This window comes from Ranitomeya imitator, chromosome 8, assembly GCF_032444005.1.
Source record: "Ranitomeya imitator isolate aRanImi1 chromosome 8, aRanImi1.pri, whole genome shotgun sequence".
NCBI lineage: Eukaryota > Metazoa > Chordata > Amphibia > Anura > Dendrobatidae > Ranitomeya > Ranitomeya imitator.
The window spans coordinates 105,428,011-105,448,060 of NC_091289.1; the positions used below are offsets into that span (position 1 = coordinate 105,428,011).

The following is a 20,050-nucleotide window of genomic DNA, read 5'->3' on the forward strand; positions in this document are numbered from 1 at the left end:
TATAGAAAAATTAAAGCTGTCAAAATATGGGGATGCAAAAACTTTGGGTTGCAAAAAGCGTTATTAAAAAGCGATATAAATCTGGTATCACTGTAATCGCATCAACCCAAAAATTAAATCGATTGAATCACTTACGTATACCACACAAGGAATGGTGTGAAAAATAGATATAACAAATTCTTCACCTGCTGTTGATTTGCTCATTCTGCCACACACCATAAAAAAGAAAAGGGGTGCTGAGCAATGGAGGAGGAAAATGGTTTGAAAATAATGCGGGTGGGGTGGGGTGAAATATAAATGAAATAAGGTAATGTCAAGATATATTATGTACCTCCTTGTATCATGAACAGAGAGAGAATGGCTAAATGAGAACATAACCATATGTAGTGCTAAAGATATGCAATCCTGACAGCCAGGTACAAAGCTTGTACACAGCTTACTTTAATAAATAATTATTACCGTGTAGTATAAATCAGTCAAAAAAGTGGTAATTTTCCTGATACGCTCCGGACCTGACTGGGTGGCGTGAGAGAGGGGATTGTGGCCCCACTGTGCCACAAACCAGACAACACTGGCAGGGGCATGACTAAACAGCTATCTTGGTGTTCACTGGAGCCTCTGATCGTGAGATCAGGCTTGTGCGGCAGGTAGCTGCCAGGTACCACTCCAGGGCGATGTCTGGCTGTGGCAGCTGATCCTACTGAGCGACAGAACACAAGTGACAGGTGTGAGCAAGTACGGATAGGCATGACTGGTACTCTGGCGGGCACGGCTGGCACTCTTGGCAGGCAGGCGGGCACTCTTGGCTGGCACTCTTGGCAGGCAGGTGGGCACGGTTGACACTCTAGGCAGGCAGGCATGGCTGGCACTCTATGCAGGCAGGTAGGCATGGCTAGCGGGACTGGAACTGGTTCAGGTAGGAAAGGAACATAGGCAGGTACAAGGTAGGGAACAGATAGAAACCAATTCAGACTGGAGGGACAGGAACTGTTAGGAACCAGTTCAGACTGGACAGGAACTGTTTCAGGGGACACGGGAACACAAGTTGGAATGAGTAGGATAAGGGAGCAGGTAGGAACCAGTACAGACTGGAGGGACAAGGACACACAGGGTGTGCACGCAGGAGCAAAGTAAAGCCGCACGATGTGGAGAGCAGGACAGAGCCGCAGGAGGTAAGACGGGAGTAGAGCAGAAATGCAGGAGGCAGATCAAAGAGCAGAACTACAGGAGGCAGAGCAAAGAGCAGAACCGCAGGAGGCGGAGCAAAGAGCAAAACCACAGGAGGTGGAGCAAAGAGAAGAACTTCAGGTGGGGGAGCAAAGAGAAGAACCGCAGGAGGTGGAGCATAGAGCAGAACCGCAAGAGGCGAAGCAAAGAGCAGAACCATAGGAGGTGGAGTAAAGTGCAGAACCATAGGAGGCAGAGCAAAGAGCAGAACCGCAGGAGGCGGAGCAAAGCGCAGAACTGCAGGAGGCGGAGCAAAGAGCAGAGCCACAGGAGGCAGAGCAAAGAGAAAAGCCACAGGAGGTGGAGCAAGGAGCAGAAGGAGTGAACACAAGGAAACACAGCAGAATAGGAAAGGCTACAGACAGGGATACAAACGGACACAGGTATAGGACTAAGTTCAGACAGGATCAGGTATGGGACAAGGCACAGGAACATGGATGCAGGCCAGGGTACAAAGCCCCACTGGGTGGAAGAAACAAGAGACACAGGACACAGGTACGTGCCAGGGTACAAAGCCCCCACTGGGTGTCAGAAACGAGAGACACAGGACACAGGTACGGGCCAGGGTACGAAGCCCCTCTGGGTGGCAGAAACAAGAGATAAGGCAAAACAGGACCTGGCACCTCAGCAGCAAGACACTAACTGAGAAAGTACATTGTTCAGGCATTCCCCTAGGGTTGGGAATGCCTAAGGTACCTGATGCCTCTTGGCAATTGACAGGGGACACTTTAGGAAGGTGTACACAGACTCAATAAGAATCCGAAAGTGCCTTGGCCACTATCCTAAGCACACAGCCAGGAAGTATGCAAAGAGTAGGCAGGAGACATGAGGTTCACAACATGGAGCAGACAGAGAGCAGAACTCACAACATGGCCTGGAGGGGTAAGTAAGATAGTGTATCTGCCTGATGGGAGATGGAAAGTCATGCAATGATGCCGGCAGGGTTGTTACATTTCCATTGACTCAGCCCAATATAATACAATTCTGTGAATCACCTGAGAGTTAAAAATGCTCACTACATCGCTATATTAATTCCTCAAGAGGTTTCGTTTCGAAAATGGGGTCACCTGTGTAGATTTACGCTGTTTTGGCATGTTATGGGTTCTTCAAATGTGACATGGCATCCTCAATCTTTCAGCCAGAATTGCTCTCCTGATTTCAAATGACGCTTTCCCTTTTGAGCCTTGCCATGTGCCCAAATATTAGTTTTTCACCACATATGGGGTATTAATGTACTAATAACAAATTGCACAACAAGACAAAATGTATGGTCCATTTTCCCCTGTTACCCTTGCGAAAATTAAAAACTTGGGGCTGAAGAAACATTTTTGTGGAAAAATGTAATTTTAATTTTCACAGTTCAACTTTATAAAATTTTGTGAAGCTCCTGTGGCTTCAAGTTGCTCACTACACATCTAGATAAGTTCATTGAGGGGTGTAGTTTCCAAAATGGGGTAAAAATTGGTGTTACTTGTGGGGGTTTCCACTGTTTTGGTACATCAGGGGCTCTGCAAACGTAACATCAACTCTAAATGTAGCTATCTACTCTAGCCAAGTTTGCGCTCCAAAAGTCAAATGGCGCTCCTTTCCTTCTGAACCTTGTTGTGCCACCCAAACAGTAGTTTTCATCCACATATATGGTATCAGTATATTTAGGAGAAATTGCAAAACAAGTTGTATAGTTCATTTTCTCTTGTTACTGTTGTAAAAATGCAAAATTTGGGGCTAAATGAACATATTTGTGGGAAAAAATTAAAATGTTAATTTTTTCCTTCCACATTGCTTTAATTCCTGTGAAGCATCTAAAGAGTTAATAATGTTCTTGAATGTGGTTTTGACTACTTTGAGGGGTGCAGTTTTTAAAATTGTGTCACTTTTGGGTATTTTCTGTAATTTAGGCCCTTAAAATCACTTCAAATGTGATATGATCTCTAAAAAAATAAATGAATGGTTTTGGGTTTTGTAAATTTTGTTGGAAAAATTACAAACTGTGGATACATTTTCACCTCAATTTCCTAACAAAAAATAATATTTAAAAAAGACATATGGGAAATGTCATTTATAAATTATTTTATACAGCATGACTAACTGGTTTAAGGATATAAAAACTGACATTTTGAAAATTCAGAAATTTTCACAAATAATAGCAAAAAATTTCGACCTAAATGTACCAACTTAAATGTTCCACCTCTTGTGTCTCCCCTTTTCCTCATAGTTTGTAAGCTTGTGAGCAGGGCCCTCATTCCTCCTGGTATCTGTTTTGAACTGTATTTCTGTTATGCTGTAATGTCTATTGTATGTACAAGTCCCCTCTATAATTTGTAAAGCGCTGCGGAATATGTTGGCGCTATATAAATAAAAATTATTATTATTATTATTATATTATTACCAACTGTATCCAACTGTCTTCAGTATAGGCAACATAATATGCACCTTTTTTTTTAAATAAAAGGCAAGTAAAAAGCAAATAAAATCCATCAGCTAATATAGAAGTCTAATGTTATATTACTGACTTTATTTTGTAGATGTTTTGCTCACATCTTGCTTAAATAATTATAGTCTTTCTAAAATAAAGCCATTACAATTTACCTTTCTTAGCTGTTTCTGGCATTGCTTCATCTTTCTGAATGCGATCTACATTAACATGAACAAGGCATTGGATATAAGTCATCTAGTATGATTACTTTAACTATTAGCATAAGTATATTGTGAAACCCAAAAATAGGTTTGCATTTGTATTAAATTTGTGTTATTTGCAAAAATTAGAGTTTCCTCTTTAAATACTACAAAATATAGAAACAAGAAGATATCTGGACTGAACATGCAACATAAATATTCAAAACTTCCCCTTATTACATTCTGTCTTACGGAAAACGAAAACCATCTGACATTTAGTCATAGGCTTTCCTAATAGTTTACAGAGAAGAGGAAGACATGTAATAGTTAGGAAAACATTATGGCTAATTAGTTTTTTGTTTTTCTTTCTCATTTTCTCAGATTTATTATGGGTGTTAACCTAAATTATGGAAACCCCCTTATCAAGAGAAGAGTCCAAATGACTGTTACCATGTTTATATATGTTACCATGTTTGAGTTTATTTATAAAACTATCCACAGATCCAATGTAGCATCACAGTATGTGCACGGTACAACAGCTCCTGATTTACCGCTAAGTTGCATCCAAGTCACTATAATTACATATTAAGTGTACATAATGTTCTTCAGCCTTGGATGAGAGCAATTCATTACTTAGCAAATGGTTTTATCAAGTTATCTGCCACATGAATACTTTTATCCCAGGGATAAGCACCTCATTACAAGAGGCAGCACAGAACACTTAGAAACCCTCTGTTCTCTGCACAAGTGGTTCTCCAATTTTTTATTATGGTTTACTCCTCATCTGACAAAACTTGTGCAAATTAAGCAACTATTATATGAATTACATACTTTGGAGCTTGTCAAAGGCTCTAATAATCAACTATTTATACTCCTATCAAAGAGTAAAGTAGCAAAGACGCAATACAAAATGGACACAAAACCATCTCTACCGTTGTTCATCTGTCACATTCATTAGGGCAGATTTACTTATTATTATTTACTTACATCTCCAATTTTAGTGTAAGTCTAAACTATAATGTATAAAAACGCATCAAATATATCATTGTCTGGTGCTGAGAGCCCAAAGTGTCTAAAGATAAACCAAACTTATCATAGTTGACAGCACCCATTGCTTGGGTCTAAATAAATAACAATTGTGATATAAAGCATAAAAGAGGTTATCCAATATAGAACTTTTTTTCCTCCGGCATGGAAGTGTAAGTACAAAGTGCTAATGTACTCACCTTCAAGCATCTCTGCGGATCCAGCTCCTTAAGTGACGTTTGCTCCGTTCAAACATCAGAGGACTACGTCATCTTGTGATTTGCTTCAGCGGTTAGAAGATTAAAGTAGCACAACAACATCTGATGTTTTTCCAACGACATTCTCTTCTAGTCATCTAATCGCTACAGCCAATCAAAGTCTGCAGTGGTCCTCTGACTTCCACAGGCTTCCAGAGCAGATAGTGCTGGATCCTCGGGTGCACTCAAACGTGAGAATACCACTTTTTTCTACATTGGGTAACCCCTTTAGCAACCTTAATTGTAGTGTAGTTAACTTAGCAGATCTACCCCATTGTCCATAAATCACTATGACAAAAAAATATACAGTGGCATGAAAACGTTTGGGCACCCCTGTTCAAAACTACTGTTGTTGTGAACAGTTAAGCAAGTTGAAGATGAAATGATCTCTAAAAGGCCTAAAGTTAAAGATGACACATTTTCTTTACATTTTATGCAAATAAAAATATTGTCATTTTTTACATTTTAAAAGTTACAAAAAGGAAAATGGGCTGATACAAAAGTTTGGGCACCCTTGGAGATTTGTGTGCACAGATAACTTTGACTAAAGCTTCAGTCCTTAATTAGCCTGTTAGGGTTATGACTTGTTCACTATCACTGTTTTGAAAGGCCAGGTGAAGCAAATTTTCAATTCTTATAAAAACCCAGCCTCCTCTAAACTTGTGTAAAAAAACAACAGCCATGGGTTCTTCTAAAAAGCTGCCTAGCACTCTGAAAATGAAAATGATGGAGGCCTACAAAGCAGGAGAAGGATATAAAAAGATAGCAAAGTGTTTTCAAGTTGCTCTTTCCTCAGTTCGAAATGTAATTAAGAAATGGCAGTTAAAAGCAACAGTGGAGGTCAAGATAAGGATGACCAAGCAACATTTCAGTGATAGCTGCTTGAAGGATTGTTAGAGAGGCAAATCAAAACTCATGCTTGACTGGAAAAGACCGTCAGAAATATTTAGCAGACTCTGGAATTGTGGTTCATTGTTCTACTGTTCAGAGACACCTGCACAAATATGGCCTTCATGGAACAGTCATCAGAAGAAAACCTCTCCAGCGTCTTCACCATAAAATTCAGCATCAGAAGTATTAAAAAGAACATCAAGACAAGCTTGATGGATTTTGTAAACAACTCCTGTGGACCGATGAGGTTAAAATAGAACTCTTTGGCCTCAATGATTAACTGTATACGGGATTTTCTGATTATAAAACACATTTCTTTCCCCTCAAATTTGGAAAGAAAATGGGGGTGCGTCTTATAGTCTAAATGAAGGCTCACTGGGGGGTTGTGGCGGTGGTGGAGCAGGGTCCGTTCCTCAGAAATCCTCAGAAAGCTGGTAGCGGCAGAAGTGTGGCGATGATGCGGCCCGGTGTCGGCGGTGAGCAAAGCAGCGTGCATCATTGGTTTCCCGGCGGACATTTTCCTGGAGATGTGTGCTGTCAGAGGCGATGTGTGCGCAGATTGGGTTCTCGGGTGAGCCAAGATCTCAGTCTGCGCAAGCGCCGCCTCCAGCAGCCATTTTCGTGAGGCTGTAGGATTCAGGGAAATGGCCAATGGAGGCCGCGTGGAGGTCAAGATCCCAATCAGTGCATGTGCCACCTCCGGGGGCCCATGGCTTCAGTAAAATGGTCACTGGGAAACCAATGATGCACTGTGCTCTGCTCACCTCCAACAAAGGGCCACGGCATCACCACACTTCTGCTGCTGCCAACTTACTGAGGAAGGAACTGCTCTACACAACACACTCTGTTCTGCCTCACCTCTGACACTGGGCCCGCATTGCACAACTGAGATACCCCCTCCTCCCACCCAGGGCCTGCAGCATTGCCCCACTTCTGCCACTGTCGGCATCCTGAGAAAGGGATAATGCCTCCTGTGACCACCGCTCTACCGCCGCCGGCCTTCAGGTAAAATAACTTGAATTTGTACTATAAGATAGACCCCATCTTATAAAAAAATTTTTTTCCCATTTTTCACCCCAACTTGGGTGCGTCTTATGGTCCAGTATATCTTATGGTCCGCGCAATATGGTACATGGAGAAAAAAGGGCACAGAATTTCAGGAAAAGAACATCTCACCAACCATAAGGATATTTTTTTGCCATCATTTGAGCCTGGTCTCATCTGGCAATGGAAAAAATCCCAGACTGAGATCAAAACACTAGTGTAGATTTATTAAAACTGCATAAAAGTAAAAACCAGCCTTGTTGCCTATAGCAATCAATCACAGCATGGCTTTCATAAAAAAACTAAAATCTAAATCCTGAACAGTGCAGTCACCAAATATCACAGTTAATCTCTAACATCATCTATCTAGTGAAATGTTACTGTCTTAGCAGCTGTTACAGAGCAGCGGTCCAGCTGAGTTTGACAATGGGTAGGTGTTTCAAGAAGATGCAATCAGTGCTTTTTCCTGGAGTGTCTTCCTTGACACCTTTGTCATGTTTTTGCCATCCACATCTGTTCTTTTGATCTTGCATATATACTAATGAGCGGCATCCAAACACAAACTGCTTGAAGAATGGAGTGGTCACTTGTTTTAACACCTGAAGAAGTTGAAATAGCTCAAAAAGGAATGGACATGTCTTATTCTTTATATTGTTTTCATGTGCTTTTTAAGAGGTTTCAGAGTGGAGCAATCAGAAAAATACACAGTGTGCATATACCGTAAGCGATCATCACTCATTTTTTATGTTCCCTTAAATGGAATTATTGGTTTAACCACTAAAAGCCTGCAGTGATGATGTCCCATCTATCAATCTCTGGCCTCAGAGGTATGTGCCAAGCATGCAAACACCCACTTTGAGGCTCGTTATTTACTGAAGTGATCAGGTCACCGATGCAGAGAACGTCATCATCACACGACCAGTGGGCACCACTACAGTGACAGGTGTTTCAATTGGTAAGAAATTATTATTCCTTTAAGCATAGTTATATAGATTGAAAAAAGACCTTAGTCCATCAAGTTCAACATTTCCCCATCGATTTTACATTTTGTCACTAAATTAACTATAACCCATAAACAAATAATAATAAAAAACATTCTGCACTGTTCAGCATATTGGACCCCCTTAGATGACCTGTATTTATTTTGGACTACATCTGATTAAACCTACATTTTCTAAAGAACTACCTAATGCAGTGCCCTAAACAATCTCTTTTTTTTCTTTGCAGTAAGTAATCTTGTTTCTTTGCTAAAATTGTTGACCGAATGTGACATACAATGGCTTGCAAAAGTATTCCACCCCTTGACTTTTTACCTGTTTTGTTACCTTATCACCTGTGTGTAATTTTTTTGTAATCCGATTTGTGTGTGATACATCAGCACTAAATAGTCTGAGATGGTGAAGTGAGAAAATACAGGCATAAATTATATTCATGAGATCAAATAACAAACAATTGCTATGTGCATATATATTCACTCCTTTTCCTAAGAAGTCCTTAAAAATTTCATGTGCAATCAATTACCTTCATAAGTCACATGCTTAGTGACAGGAAGTCTATCTGTGTGCAATCTAAGTGTCACATGGTCTCTCAGTATATACACACCTTTTCTGAAAGGCCACAATGGCTGCAACATCATTAAGCAAGAGGCAACCCCTAACCAAACACCACCATTCAGCTCATAGACTTATTGTATTGTCACAAAAGGAGGCTCTGCAAAGTACTGACTTTAGGGGGGTGAATATTTATGCACACTGATGTTTTCAGTTATTTTCTCCTATTTGTTGTTTACTTCACAATAATAAGAAAACCAAATCTTCAGTTATAGGCATGTGCTTTACATGAACTGAGGCAGACCCTTAAAACAAGCAGTGAAATTCTTGGTTGTGAGGTGGTGAGGTAGCAAAATATGAAAAATGCCAAGTGGGTGAATACTTTCACGAGCCTCTTGAAATAAGGTACTGCACATATCTGTGTAGTATAGTGAGTATGCATATATATTTGTTTTTCTGTAACCCAAGCAATATGTTACCTTCTGGTGCATCTTCTGGTACTTGGTCCTTTGGTTTCGTCGTGGGTTCTGGAGGCTTTTCTGCTTCGTCACGAGTTGGCTGATCTGGGGATGAAGGCGGAGGTCGTGCATTCTGCGTTGGTTCTGTGGAGAAATATTCTATCTCAGACTGATAAGAATACAGCACTGTTTAAAATATTAATAATAAGGGAAAAAGACTTAGGTAATAGTAAATGAAAGTGACATATCAGCAAGTGTCTGTATCATAATCTAAGCTTATTGTCATCCAAGAAGCTTAGAGATCTGGGAGACGTAATGGATACCTCATTGGGTGTCAACAGTTTGTATTAGGAAATCTTACAAGAAATGTTTATAAACCTTTGTCTTGACATAGACCTTGATTTGGCAAAGAAAGATACTCAGATATACTGCCAATATAATAGTAGAATTGTTTTCTTCATTCATGCTAGGGATTTCTGTGTTGATTGCAGCCATTTTCCCACTTCACCATAATGACATTGACCATTTTAAAAAAATGAGTGTTAACATGTGATAAGTGCAGTCGCCACACTCTTCCTTTAGATCTCCATCACAATGCACAGAATTCATAGATAAGTAGAGGGATATTTTTACACCTGACAGATTTGTTGCATGCATTTTCCATTCATCTGAATGAGGCTTAAACATGATGCAGAAAAAAAAAACATTCCGATATATGGACCAGGTTTTCTATCACAGATCTTTCTGGAAGAAAATTGCTTCATGTGAATTTACACAATATAAATTCATTTTGGATACTTACGGGCACAACTTTCTTCATAGTCTGGGCAGCATTTGCCAAATTTTCCACAGCCAGGATCACAATCACAAGTCTGTCCTCTTATAAAGCCCTCATGGCATCGTCCTTTGCATGAGCCGTCTGCATTCAAAGCACAGTCAGTCAATAACCAGTTCTCATCATCTTTTCCATATTTCGTACCTGGAGAGACATACTGGGCCTCCTGTCCTTGTGTCACTGTACTGCTACTTACTATATCTCGTACTCCCTGAGTGGAAGGTAAATTGGCCTTTCTTAGTTCCACGTTACATGGTGGTCCAGTCTCATAGAAGTTAAAGGAGTTTCCCAACAATAGATGTTTATCAAGTATCCACAGGATAAGTGATAACTGTGTGATATTGTGGGGAGCACTGCTATGACCTCCGCTCATCACTAGCAGTTGTGCTCCTGTTTCTCCGTCCTACATGACTGCGGGAATGGAGCATGTGCAGCGCTGCATTGTATGTCAATGGGACAGCAAGAGACCGCGGCGGAGGGTAGGCTCCAAGACATTTATTGCCTATCCTGTAAATGGCTGATCTATGTCTGTTGTAGGGAAACCTATTGACATTTCTTCTACTTGATATCAAGAACCTACCTGTGTATCAGGTGAAACTGTTCCAGCCGCACCAGAAATTAATCACAATGGCGGATCGGACCCACAGTTATACTCTCACGTTATTAGCAGCAGACCATGGGGCATTGGTACCCGTTGTAGCCAGAAATATTAGTGATGTGGCGTCATGCCCTCATAGAGACTAAGATCCCTGGTGATAATCCACTACAATTGGAAAGTGTGAATGTTGTGTGAAGCCTGGATCTTGTGTACATGGCCGCTGTCAGAGTCGAGTGCATGTTTCTGGGTGTTGCCTCACTAGGCTCTAGTAGTCATGTGTGACAGGCATTAATACAAGCTGTTTGCAGTTCCATACTTGATCCCAATACAATAGCTGTTATGTGACTTACTGATTTTCTACCTGAAGGGAATAGATTTCATAGTTGCCAATTGCTTCTGCTCTGCAACAGCAGCTCTTTCCCGGAGGGTTAGCTTAGCATTTAATGTGCAACCATCTTTTTAATTAGACTCAATAAGGCTGGTTTCACATTTGCGGAGGGCTGCGTAGTTTCTCTGTGAAGCCCCACACACTGCCGCGCCTCTTCCTTCAGCTCGCCTACGTTGTCATGCGTCCTGCATATCCTATCTTTAACATTGGGTATGCAGGCCATGAAAGTGTATGCAGATGCCTCCGCATGCGTCATTTTGACACTGCGCCGACTGCAACAAAATGCAACATGTTGCGTTCGACCCAGGTCAGCGGAAAGAAGAGGCGTGGCAGTGGGTGAGGCTTCACGGAGGAACTACACAGCCCTCCGCAAAGCCCTCATCCGCAAATGTGAAACCAGCCTAAATCAACAGTAGCTGTGAAAAATAGAAACTTTGTAATGTTTTCTTAGGAGAGAAATCTGCTCCTTTCATTCTCAAAATTCTAAATTCACAGGTAAAATCTGTCTTCAGGGAAAACAGACTTTCCCATTACTGAGATAAGAGAAGGCACTGTTATTTGCTACAACAATCTGTCTTCACTAAATATAGACTTTACCCATGAACTGAGAATTTTGAGAATCATTGATTGAGAATGATTGCTGCTCTTTGAAGTATATGGTGCCTGTCATTTCAAAATCAGCTGTCGTGCATAGTTTTTACCTCCTCTATGCTCATTTTCTAACCATCAGTGTTATTTGATGCCAGCTCCATTGTAGGGAGATGCTAGTTGCTATTATGCCTCTCATAGAACACTCAAGGATCAAACCTTGCTTCCTATCCCTCTGTAACTCACCCTAATAAGCAGCAGAATGGAGCACAGCATACAGCAGTAATGAGCAATACAGCTGTGAATCCAGCTCTGCTGTGATTTACTAGAAGCTGCAGTATTGTCTGTCTCTTTGTGTCTTTCTAAGCAGAGCAGCTCCTTGCTATTCCTATGCCTCCATCTCCATAGACTTCTATAGGCTGCTGCATGTAGCATGATATTTCTGTGTACAGAATTTTGTATAGAGATTTCATTGTAGAGATTTTGACTTAGAGATAATAATTAGTGCAGGGGGAGGTGGGGCAGCAGCTATAAAGTGGAAAGGAAGCATTTTATGTGTCAAAATATCTTATAACATTTATTTTTTTTCACTAATACTATTGATTTATGGAAAAAGTCAAGAATAGTCAAATTTAAATAGTTCTACTCGCTGCTAGGAGTTTTGGGGGCTGTCAGCACCAAATATTATGTATCATTATTGGGCAATCATCCTGCAGAGAGTCCCCACATAGTTAGCTCTGCCAAACTGAACCTTCCTTGGATAAAATTTGGATAGAAATAGAAAAACTTTAGCTAGCCCCCTAACAACCTAATTCACTTTTATAGACTAACCCCAAACAATTCTCCTGTTCACATGTTTTTAGGACCTATGTCCTTCAGAACAGCTATTTGTTGACTCTGTTCTAAAAGTTTTCTGGTCTCCTCTCTTTGTTCACTCCTATCACACCTTAGTAGTCTAACCTCTAATAAGAACAGAATCTAGGTGCAGAACGCCATAGAGTAAATGGAGCTATAACAATAGTACATAATATCACACGTTACTAAGGTGTTCCTGCATATTCTGACAGCAGTCCACTGCCCGATAGTTAAATGGAGGAAGCCGACTGCCGCCCACCAGCTGTACTGAATCTCTACTCCAAGATGGAAGGACAGAGGTCTAGAAAACCTTATGGCTTTAATAAACTACGGTAACCATGAATCTATTCTGCTTCACCTACATGAGATGTTTCTCGGATTATTCATCAATGGTGAATTACTTTATTCAGAAAACTAGATTACTGAGTACTGTAGTCGGACCTCTCTCTTCATTTCCCTGGTTTGCTGCCCCGGTGTACGTTTTCTTGTCTTTATCATTTTGAAAACGACAGTTTTATATTTGCTTATTATATAGTCAAATATTGTATTCCAGCTAGTATATTCATAGCAATGGTTAGAATATTAATGCATAGGATAATTGGCCCGTCTTGTTCTATTTTAACCTAATGTAATTGTATGGATGTGATGTGTATGTTAATCTGTTAACCATTGATGTGTATCTTAGACATTTGCGAATGGACAACTGTTTGTCAATTTATGCAGTATCAGGTAAAGGGAACCTGTCAGGTCCCCCATGCCTTCCAACCCAGCACATACATATGACTAAACTCCCTGCCTAACCGGTATAATGTTATTCAGTTTAATTAATGTTTTGAAAAAAAGCTTTTAGAAGGTCCACTTTTCCTCTGCTAACGAGGGCTTTGATTAGTTGATGGGGTACGAGTTTCCCCAGACTAGTCAGCCCTCTTTCCATGTTATCACACCCCTGTGGGCATGATAACAATCTGCATGAGTTGGTGAGTTGGTGTCATTGCCCGCTCATGCATATCTCGCGCATGCACGCCGCTCATTTTGGCAGCGTTACTGCGCCTCTGTAGCTGGGTGTACGCTTCCCAGCTTCACGGGTGCACAACGCATGACCGGAAATCCAGAAAATGTTAAAATCTGCAACATCAAAAACTCACCAAACACTCATCGTAGGAACACAGCCTTATTTTTATATAAAAACGTAAAATTTCAATAGCAATACAAAAATAGTTACTTTCTAACCTTAAAGATGTCAATCTCTGCTTATCACATGATGCTAGTGAGCCTAATAACGTTCTTATTATGTGATATATGGGCCATAATGAAGTCATGGATATTAGTAATATAAATGTGACATTTAATAGTCCTGTCCTGTAACTAAGATGTCAGCTGTTTCTACAAGTTCTTGCTAGTAATCCTATGGGGACACTCTCTGGTTATTGAGTTGTTTCTGAGCTGCAGACAATCGTGCTGCGTGTTAACCTCGCGGGTTACCTGATGTGCAAACTGTCTTGAAGTCCTGACAACATTCCATATAAGTCATACAGGTATAATCACAATGGCATGGGTCCGATCGCGTGTACCCTTCACCACATCTCCCAACACAGCTTGTTTGACCTATAATTAAACACAGACATTGTCTATTACCACAAGCCAAAATGATTTACTACGTGTTTACGTTGAATCTGAAACCTTTGTTTCTTATTAAAATGGTTTTATGTGAACTTAAAATGTGTAAATTGGAGTATAAACTGTATGGCACGGGAATCCAAATACCTGAAAATCATCCATGATATTCATAGGTCACATTAGAAGAAATGATTTGGCTTACAAATGTATTCTTCACATTTTGGAAAAAAAAATAATGAAAAGGCTGAAAAATATATTTTATTTATTTCAATCTGTATGATGTGTCTTTAGATGTTGTAAGTACTACCTGGTCAGAAAATCTTTTTTGCTAGTAATGCCCGAATGTAAATTTAAGATGATCAGACTCCCAGGAAATATGCAGGAATGGATTATTAAACCGTGCAATGCAGCAACATCTGTATGTTTAAGGGTCATAGTAATGTCTATGACCCTTCATGACACATGACAGATATTTATGTTTCATGTTATGTCCCTGATTATGACGTGTGCTTGCATGCTGAGCTGCATCTTCCCTGCCCGGTATAATCCCACCAACACAACAGATTGTCAGTTTCCTGTGTACACTGTGCATAGGCAGAAAGCTGCCAATCAGTGTTGGGGGAAAGGTTATACAGTGCTCATAAATATGGAAGACAACATGACAGCAGGTTTACTAGATCTCTAGTGATAATCACCTGCTGATAAAAGCAGATTTTTATGAAAACTTGAGCAAGAAGCCTAGAAAGTGATACATCACTGGAATCAGAGTTTCTGACCCTATATTTTGCTGCTTTCAGATTAGGTGCCAAAAGCCTGGTGACAGATCCCCTTTAAAATAGATGAGTCATAAAAAACATAAAATGGCTTTTGCGTATGTTTGCTTGTATTATGTACTGACCTGTTTTTTTAACCCTCTTTGGTTATTTGTTGCCTACATAATGTTTCTACTCATTATATTATATTTTATTTTAATCCATTACATTTGTTGGAATGCATGACTGAACATAAGAATAAAGAAACACTTGCTTCATGAATGGAAATGGATCATAGTCATTCGAGGACCATTTAAATTTATGTAAGCTGGAAGGGAAAAATCTTGCAATTACTTACCTGGATAGGTCTGACTACTGCTATTCTCTGTTCTCAATGAAATTGTTAATGCAGTAATGAATGTACAAGGAGGTATCCAAAAGAAAAACAATCATATTCTGTATGGCGGTTTGCTTGTAGTACTGCTTTTTGCCTCTACAGTGAGGGACATAAGTATTAAGTATTTGATCCCTTGCTGATTTTGTAAGTTTGCCCACTGACAAAGACATGAACAGTCTATAATTTTAAGGGTAGGTTAATTTTACATTGAGAGATAGAATATCAAAAAGAAAATCCAGGAAATCACTGTATAAGTTATATAAAGAGTAATTGATCCACTGCCAACCGTTAAGAGTTCTGGCTCATACAGACCAGTTAGACGCTCCTAATCAACCCTTTACCTTCATTAATGATGTCAAGACAGCTGGGACCACAGTCACCAAGAAAACCATTGCTAACACATTACGCCGTAAAGTTTTAAAATCTTGCAGTGCCCGCAAGGTCCCGCTGCTCAAGAAGGCACATGTGCAGGCCCGTCGGAAATTTGCCAATGTACACCTGGATGGTTCTGTGAGTGATTGGGAGAAGGTGCTGTGGTCACATGAGACAAAAATTGAGGTCTTTGACATTAACTCAACTTGCTGTGTTTGGAGGAAGAAAAATCCTGCATATGACCCAAAGAACATCGTCCCCACTGTTAAGTTTGGAGGTGGAAACATTATGTTTCGGGGGTATTTTTCTGCTAAGGATACAGGACTACTTCAATGCATCAATGGGAGAATGGATGAAGCCATGTACAGTAAAATCCTGAGTGACAATCTCCTTCCCTCCGCCAGGACATTAAAAATGGGTCGTGGCTGGGTCTTCCAGCAAGACAATGACCCAAAACATACAGCCAAGGCAACAAAGGAGTGACTCAAAATGAAGCACATTAAGGTCATGGAGTGGCCTAGCCAGTCTCCAGACCGTAATCCCATAGAAAACTTATGGAGGGAGTTGAAGCGCCTAGTTGCCAAGCGACAGCCTCAAAATCTTAATGATTTAGAGATGATCTGCAAAGAGGAGTGGACCAAAATTCCTCCTGACATGTGCGCATACCTCATCATCAACTACAAAAAACACAGACTGCTGTGCTTGCCAACAAGGGTTTTGCCACCAAGTATTAAGTCTTGTTTGCCAGAGGAATATTTATTTCTCACTACAAAATGCAAATAAAGTTATATAATTTAAGCAATGTGATCTTCTGGATTTTATTTTTGATATTCTATCTCTCAATGTTAAAATTAACCTACCCTTAAAATTATAGACACTTCATGTCTTTGTCAGTGGAAAAACATACAAAATCAGCAAGGGATCAAATACTTATTTCCTTCACTGTATATGAGTGTTCACAAAACCATTCTGAATGAGTATGCCAGCCTCCATTGTTGGGGAAGGTTGTCTTTGGCTTCAGTAAATTTTTATCTAACAAGTTTTTACATTTTTTGCCGATTTTTCTTTTTTAATTATTATTATAATCAACCAACTGAACTGAAGAAAATGTGATGAAGAAGTCATGGAGCCATGCAGACCACTGATGAACTCAAGGAGTTTATTTGGATTCCATGGACTTCCTGTAAGCGAATTTTAACAGAGGAATAGAATGTGAAACAAGTTACAGCAAAATTCATGCAGGACCTGCTCACCCCTGACCGGGGACACAATAGACTGGCTGCGAATGGAGACTACTGTGAAGGAGACTGAAATGTCAGAATATACAAATAAGTACATGATTTTTATAGATCAATTCTGGTTTCTTTTGGGTAGCCCCCAGTAACAATAATTTCTAATGCTTTTCCCCCAAAAGGAAACCAAACTTCATAGCAGCAAAGTGGTGTTTTTCAGCCATTACAAAATAGGGAAAGGATTTAACAGCTCATTGAAAAAAAGAGGCAAACACAACTTTTCCCTACAACGTCGGTTGGCGTGCTGATTCACAACTCTGCACTTCATGCGCACCGCCTCCAGAAAACCATTCCTGTTTCTTTTGGGTACCTTTACATAAAGTAAAATGGTAGTTTTATAACACATGAGAATATAGACAGATATTTAGTATTCATATAATTACATACCTGCTAAACAGGGGAGGACACTTAAGGCCAATGTCACCTGTGCAGGACGTGTGTCTGGGTCCCCCTCTCCCACACATACATGCACACATTTAGGAAATATGCTTGTACACATGCACAAATACATTAGGCCCCCAAATATATAAAATTACTTTAATTTAATTTTCATTTGTTATGAATGAATGCAAAAACCCCAATAATGTGTGAATGAGAAAGGCAGCTGTAGGCTGCAAGGTTCGTAATTTAACTCCTTAGTGACTCCTCAGTAACCAATGTTTCAAATCTGACTTCTCAATTTATGAGGGAATAAATCTGAAATGCTTTTACATATTCCAGTGAAGCTAAGGTTGTTTTCTTAGTGACAGTTCTTTATACTAGTGCTAAATTTAAGTAAATATTTTCTGCATTTATTCATCAAAATGTTGAACATTTTATGACCATTTAAAAAAAATAGCAATATTAACATTTTGAGTGTTTTAATCCTTAAACCAAGAAGTCCCGCTACATAAAAATGTGTTAAATACCATTTCCTATATGTTTATTTTATGTCAGCATCATTGTTCAATTAATACAAAGTTGTTTGTCACTTCCAAATAGAAAACAGGTCCAAACTAAGAGTAGCCATCTTTATACATAGAGAAAAGAGGGAGACACAAAAGCGCAAATAGGGTCTTATCAAACGTTACACAGAGTTGCCCACCAAGAGAACTGCTCACCTGGTGAGATTGAAGGAAGGACATATATTAATGGCGGCTGCTGCAGATCCACAGGTCAGTGCAAGACATGATTGAAACATACACTTAGGAAGGAAAAAAGGATCATCCCCACGCTGCCGCAAGAAAAATCCAGAAATTGTAGAGGTTTCAACGTGGTTTATTCTACGCGTTTCAGGGTTCAGATGACCCCTTCATCAGGTCATGAAGGGGTCATCTGAACTCTGAAACGCGTAGAATTAACCACGTTGAAACCTCTACAATTTCTGGAATTCTTCTTGCCGCAGCGCAGGGATGATCCTTTTTTCCTTCCTAAGTGTATATTTATACATAGCTAACAAGTAAAGTAGCACTCTGTAATGCTATAGCATGAAAGCATGAAATATATGAAATTTGGTTTGCATTACTGCTCTAGATAATAAGAAAAATAGAGATACTTAAATACAAGCTTCATCGTAGAAGAGGATTCACATTAGGATAGGTTCCCAGCAACAAGTGATTGCCTTGGCAATGGCTGCTGGGCATGCATGAATTGGCCAAATTATGTGCTAAGAGTTTCCATTTTTCTTATTATCTAGAGCAGGAATGCTGTTCTCAGATTCTATTCTCTCTATTCTATTTTAAAAACTCTCTAATACACAGAAGTGCAAAGTGAGGCACCTCTTCTTCTAGTATGTCTGACCCAGCTGCTAACATGTACCTGCAAACAGAATTACATAATTTTACTGCAGAGTCACTGTAGAGGTCAGCATTCAATCCTGACATTTTTTTTGCAAATCAAGAAGTGATGGGAGTGATGGCTTTGGAGTTTGATTATCTGAAGTCACTACATAAACACTACATTACACAATTTCACATCTCCACATGGTTAACCCACAACCAATGGGAGTGCCCTGACATCATAGAAAAAACAACAATCTTACAAATATTATGCAAAACAATAAAAACAGTATACAATGTGAAACAACCCGTAACCAACCTCCCCATACACAGGAAAATCCCCCTTGATCACTCTCCATATCATTAAACGCTCCATAGATCACATATAAACATTCCCAGCTACATAGATGTAAACATACCACCCCATCCAATAAAAGACATGCATCGGTGGTTGCCATGGCTCCATAGGTGTGCCCAGGGTAAGCTCTGCTCTATCAGAAAATAGCGCCGGCCACATGTGACCGCACCGTACCTGACATGCAGCGCCCATCCCCGCACAGACTCACGGGCCCCCGCCACCATTGCGCATGTCCTAACGGCAGATCCGCCCACCAACATCCCACTCCAGGGCTTCTGTGTGCATCAACGGAGTCCACTTATGAGCGCTATATTCCCAACGCCCAGTACAGCGCAGGTTCGGGTAACCTCCCCCACTGCGCATGACCGTACATGGCAGCTGCACAGCATAGTCTCCAATAGGCACTTAAGTGCGCATGTCCGCGGCGTAACCGCTATAGTCCAGCTGTATATATATATATATATATATATATATATATAAAAATCCTCTCCATGTCTCTTCAGGATATAGTAGTGCACATATCATAGCGCGTCCATGTAAGGTCCATAATCCATGTGCAATTGCAGAGGAGTAACGCCACCAGGACCATATATAAATGCCGACCATAAATGTCAAATGGATAGAGTAGGTATGTTGCCGGATATACTAATAAACAAGGTACTCAAAGGCATCCTCTTAATCCTTGGACCCTGTAATGATAGATTAGAAAAAAGAGACCTGTTCCGATCGCATAATGTGCATAGTCCTCACATATACAGCGCTATGGGTCACCATATGGACAGCGAAGCCTATTACAATTGACCATAGGTATAGTGCATACAAAATATTTAATTAAACTCCTATTCTAACAAAAAACACTAACTCACACCAAAGGGTCATAGAGAGTTTACATTTGAACAGGGGACAATTAGTACCAGGGATTCCCAGGCCATCTCCCGTACTGGTACTAGCCCAGCTTCAAGTTGCTTAGCATTTGCAATCTGCCTAGGGCAGGCACATTCAGACTAAAGTGGCCATTTGCACATATTCACAATAGCACACCTCTTATCATAGAGAGGTGTGGGCATACCCGCTACCACATATAGTATGGGGAGATGGAGAAATGCAGTTCTGGGAAATATTGAATCACATATCGCATACAATAATAAAAACAGTGGTTAAAAACAATACAC

The 20,050-nt window shown here is 40.2% G+C and overlaps 1 protein-coding gene across 10 annotated transcripts in view; it reads right to left on the bottom strand.

Annotated features, from left to right (window-relative positions):
* The window catches only part of PRG4 (proteoglycan 4), a 166,051-nt gene that overhangs the window by 111,529 nt on the left and 34,472 nt on the right, over nucleotides 1-20,050 (bottom strand). For 8 of the 10 annotated variants that reach the window (XM_069737253.1, XM_069737252.1, XM_069737251.1 and 5 more), the window contains exons 2-5: nucleotides 13,816-13,938; nucleotides 9,872-9,988; nucleotides 9,091-9,213; nucleotides 3,817-3,861 (exon numbers count right to left, since the gene is read on the bottom strand). In XM_069737253.1, the coding sequence (XP_069593354.1) occupies nucleotides 3,817-3,861; nucleotides 9,091-9,213; nucleotides 9,872-9,988; nucleotides 13,816-13,938 (408 nt within the window). The remainder of the gene's footprint in view (nucleotides 1-3,816; nucleotides 3,862-9,090; nucleotides 9,214-9,871; nucleotides 9,989-13,815; nucleotides 13,939-20,050) is intronic. The other 2 variants (XM_069737250.1, XM_069737246.1) reach the window with 2 other exon arrangements.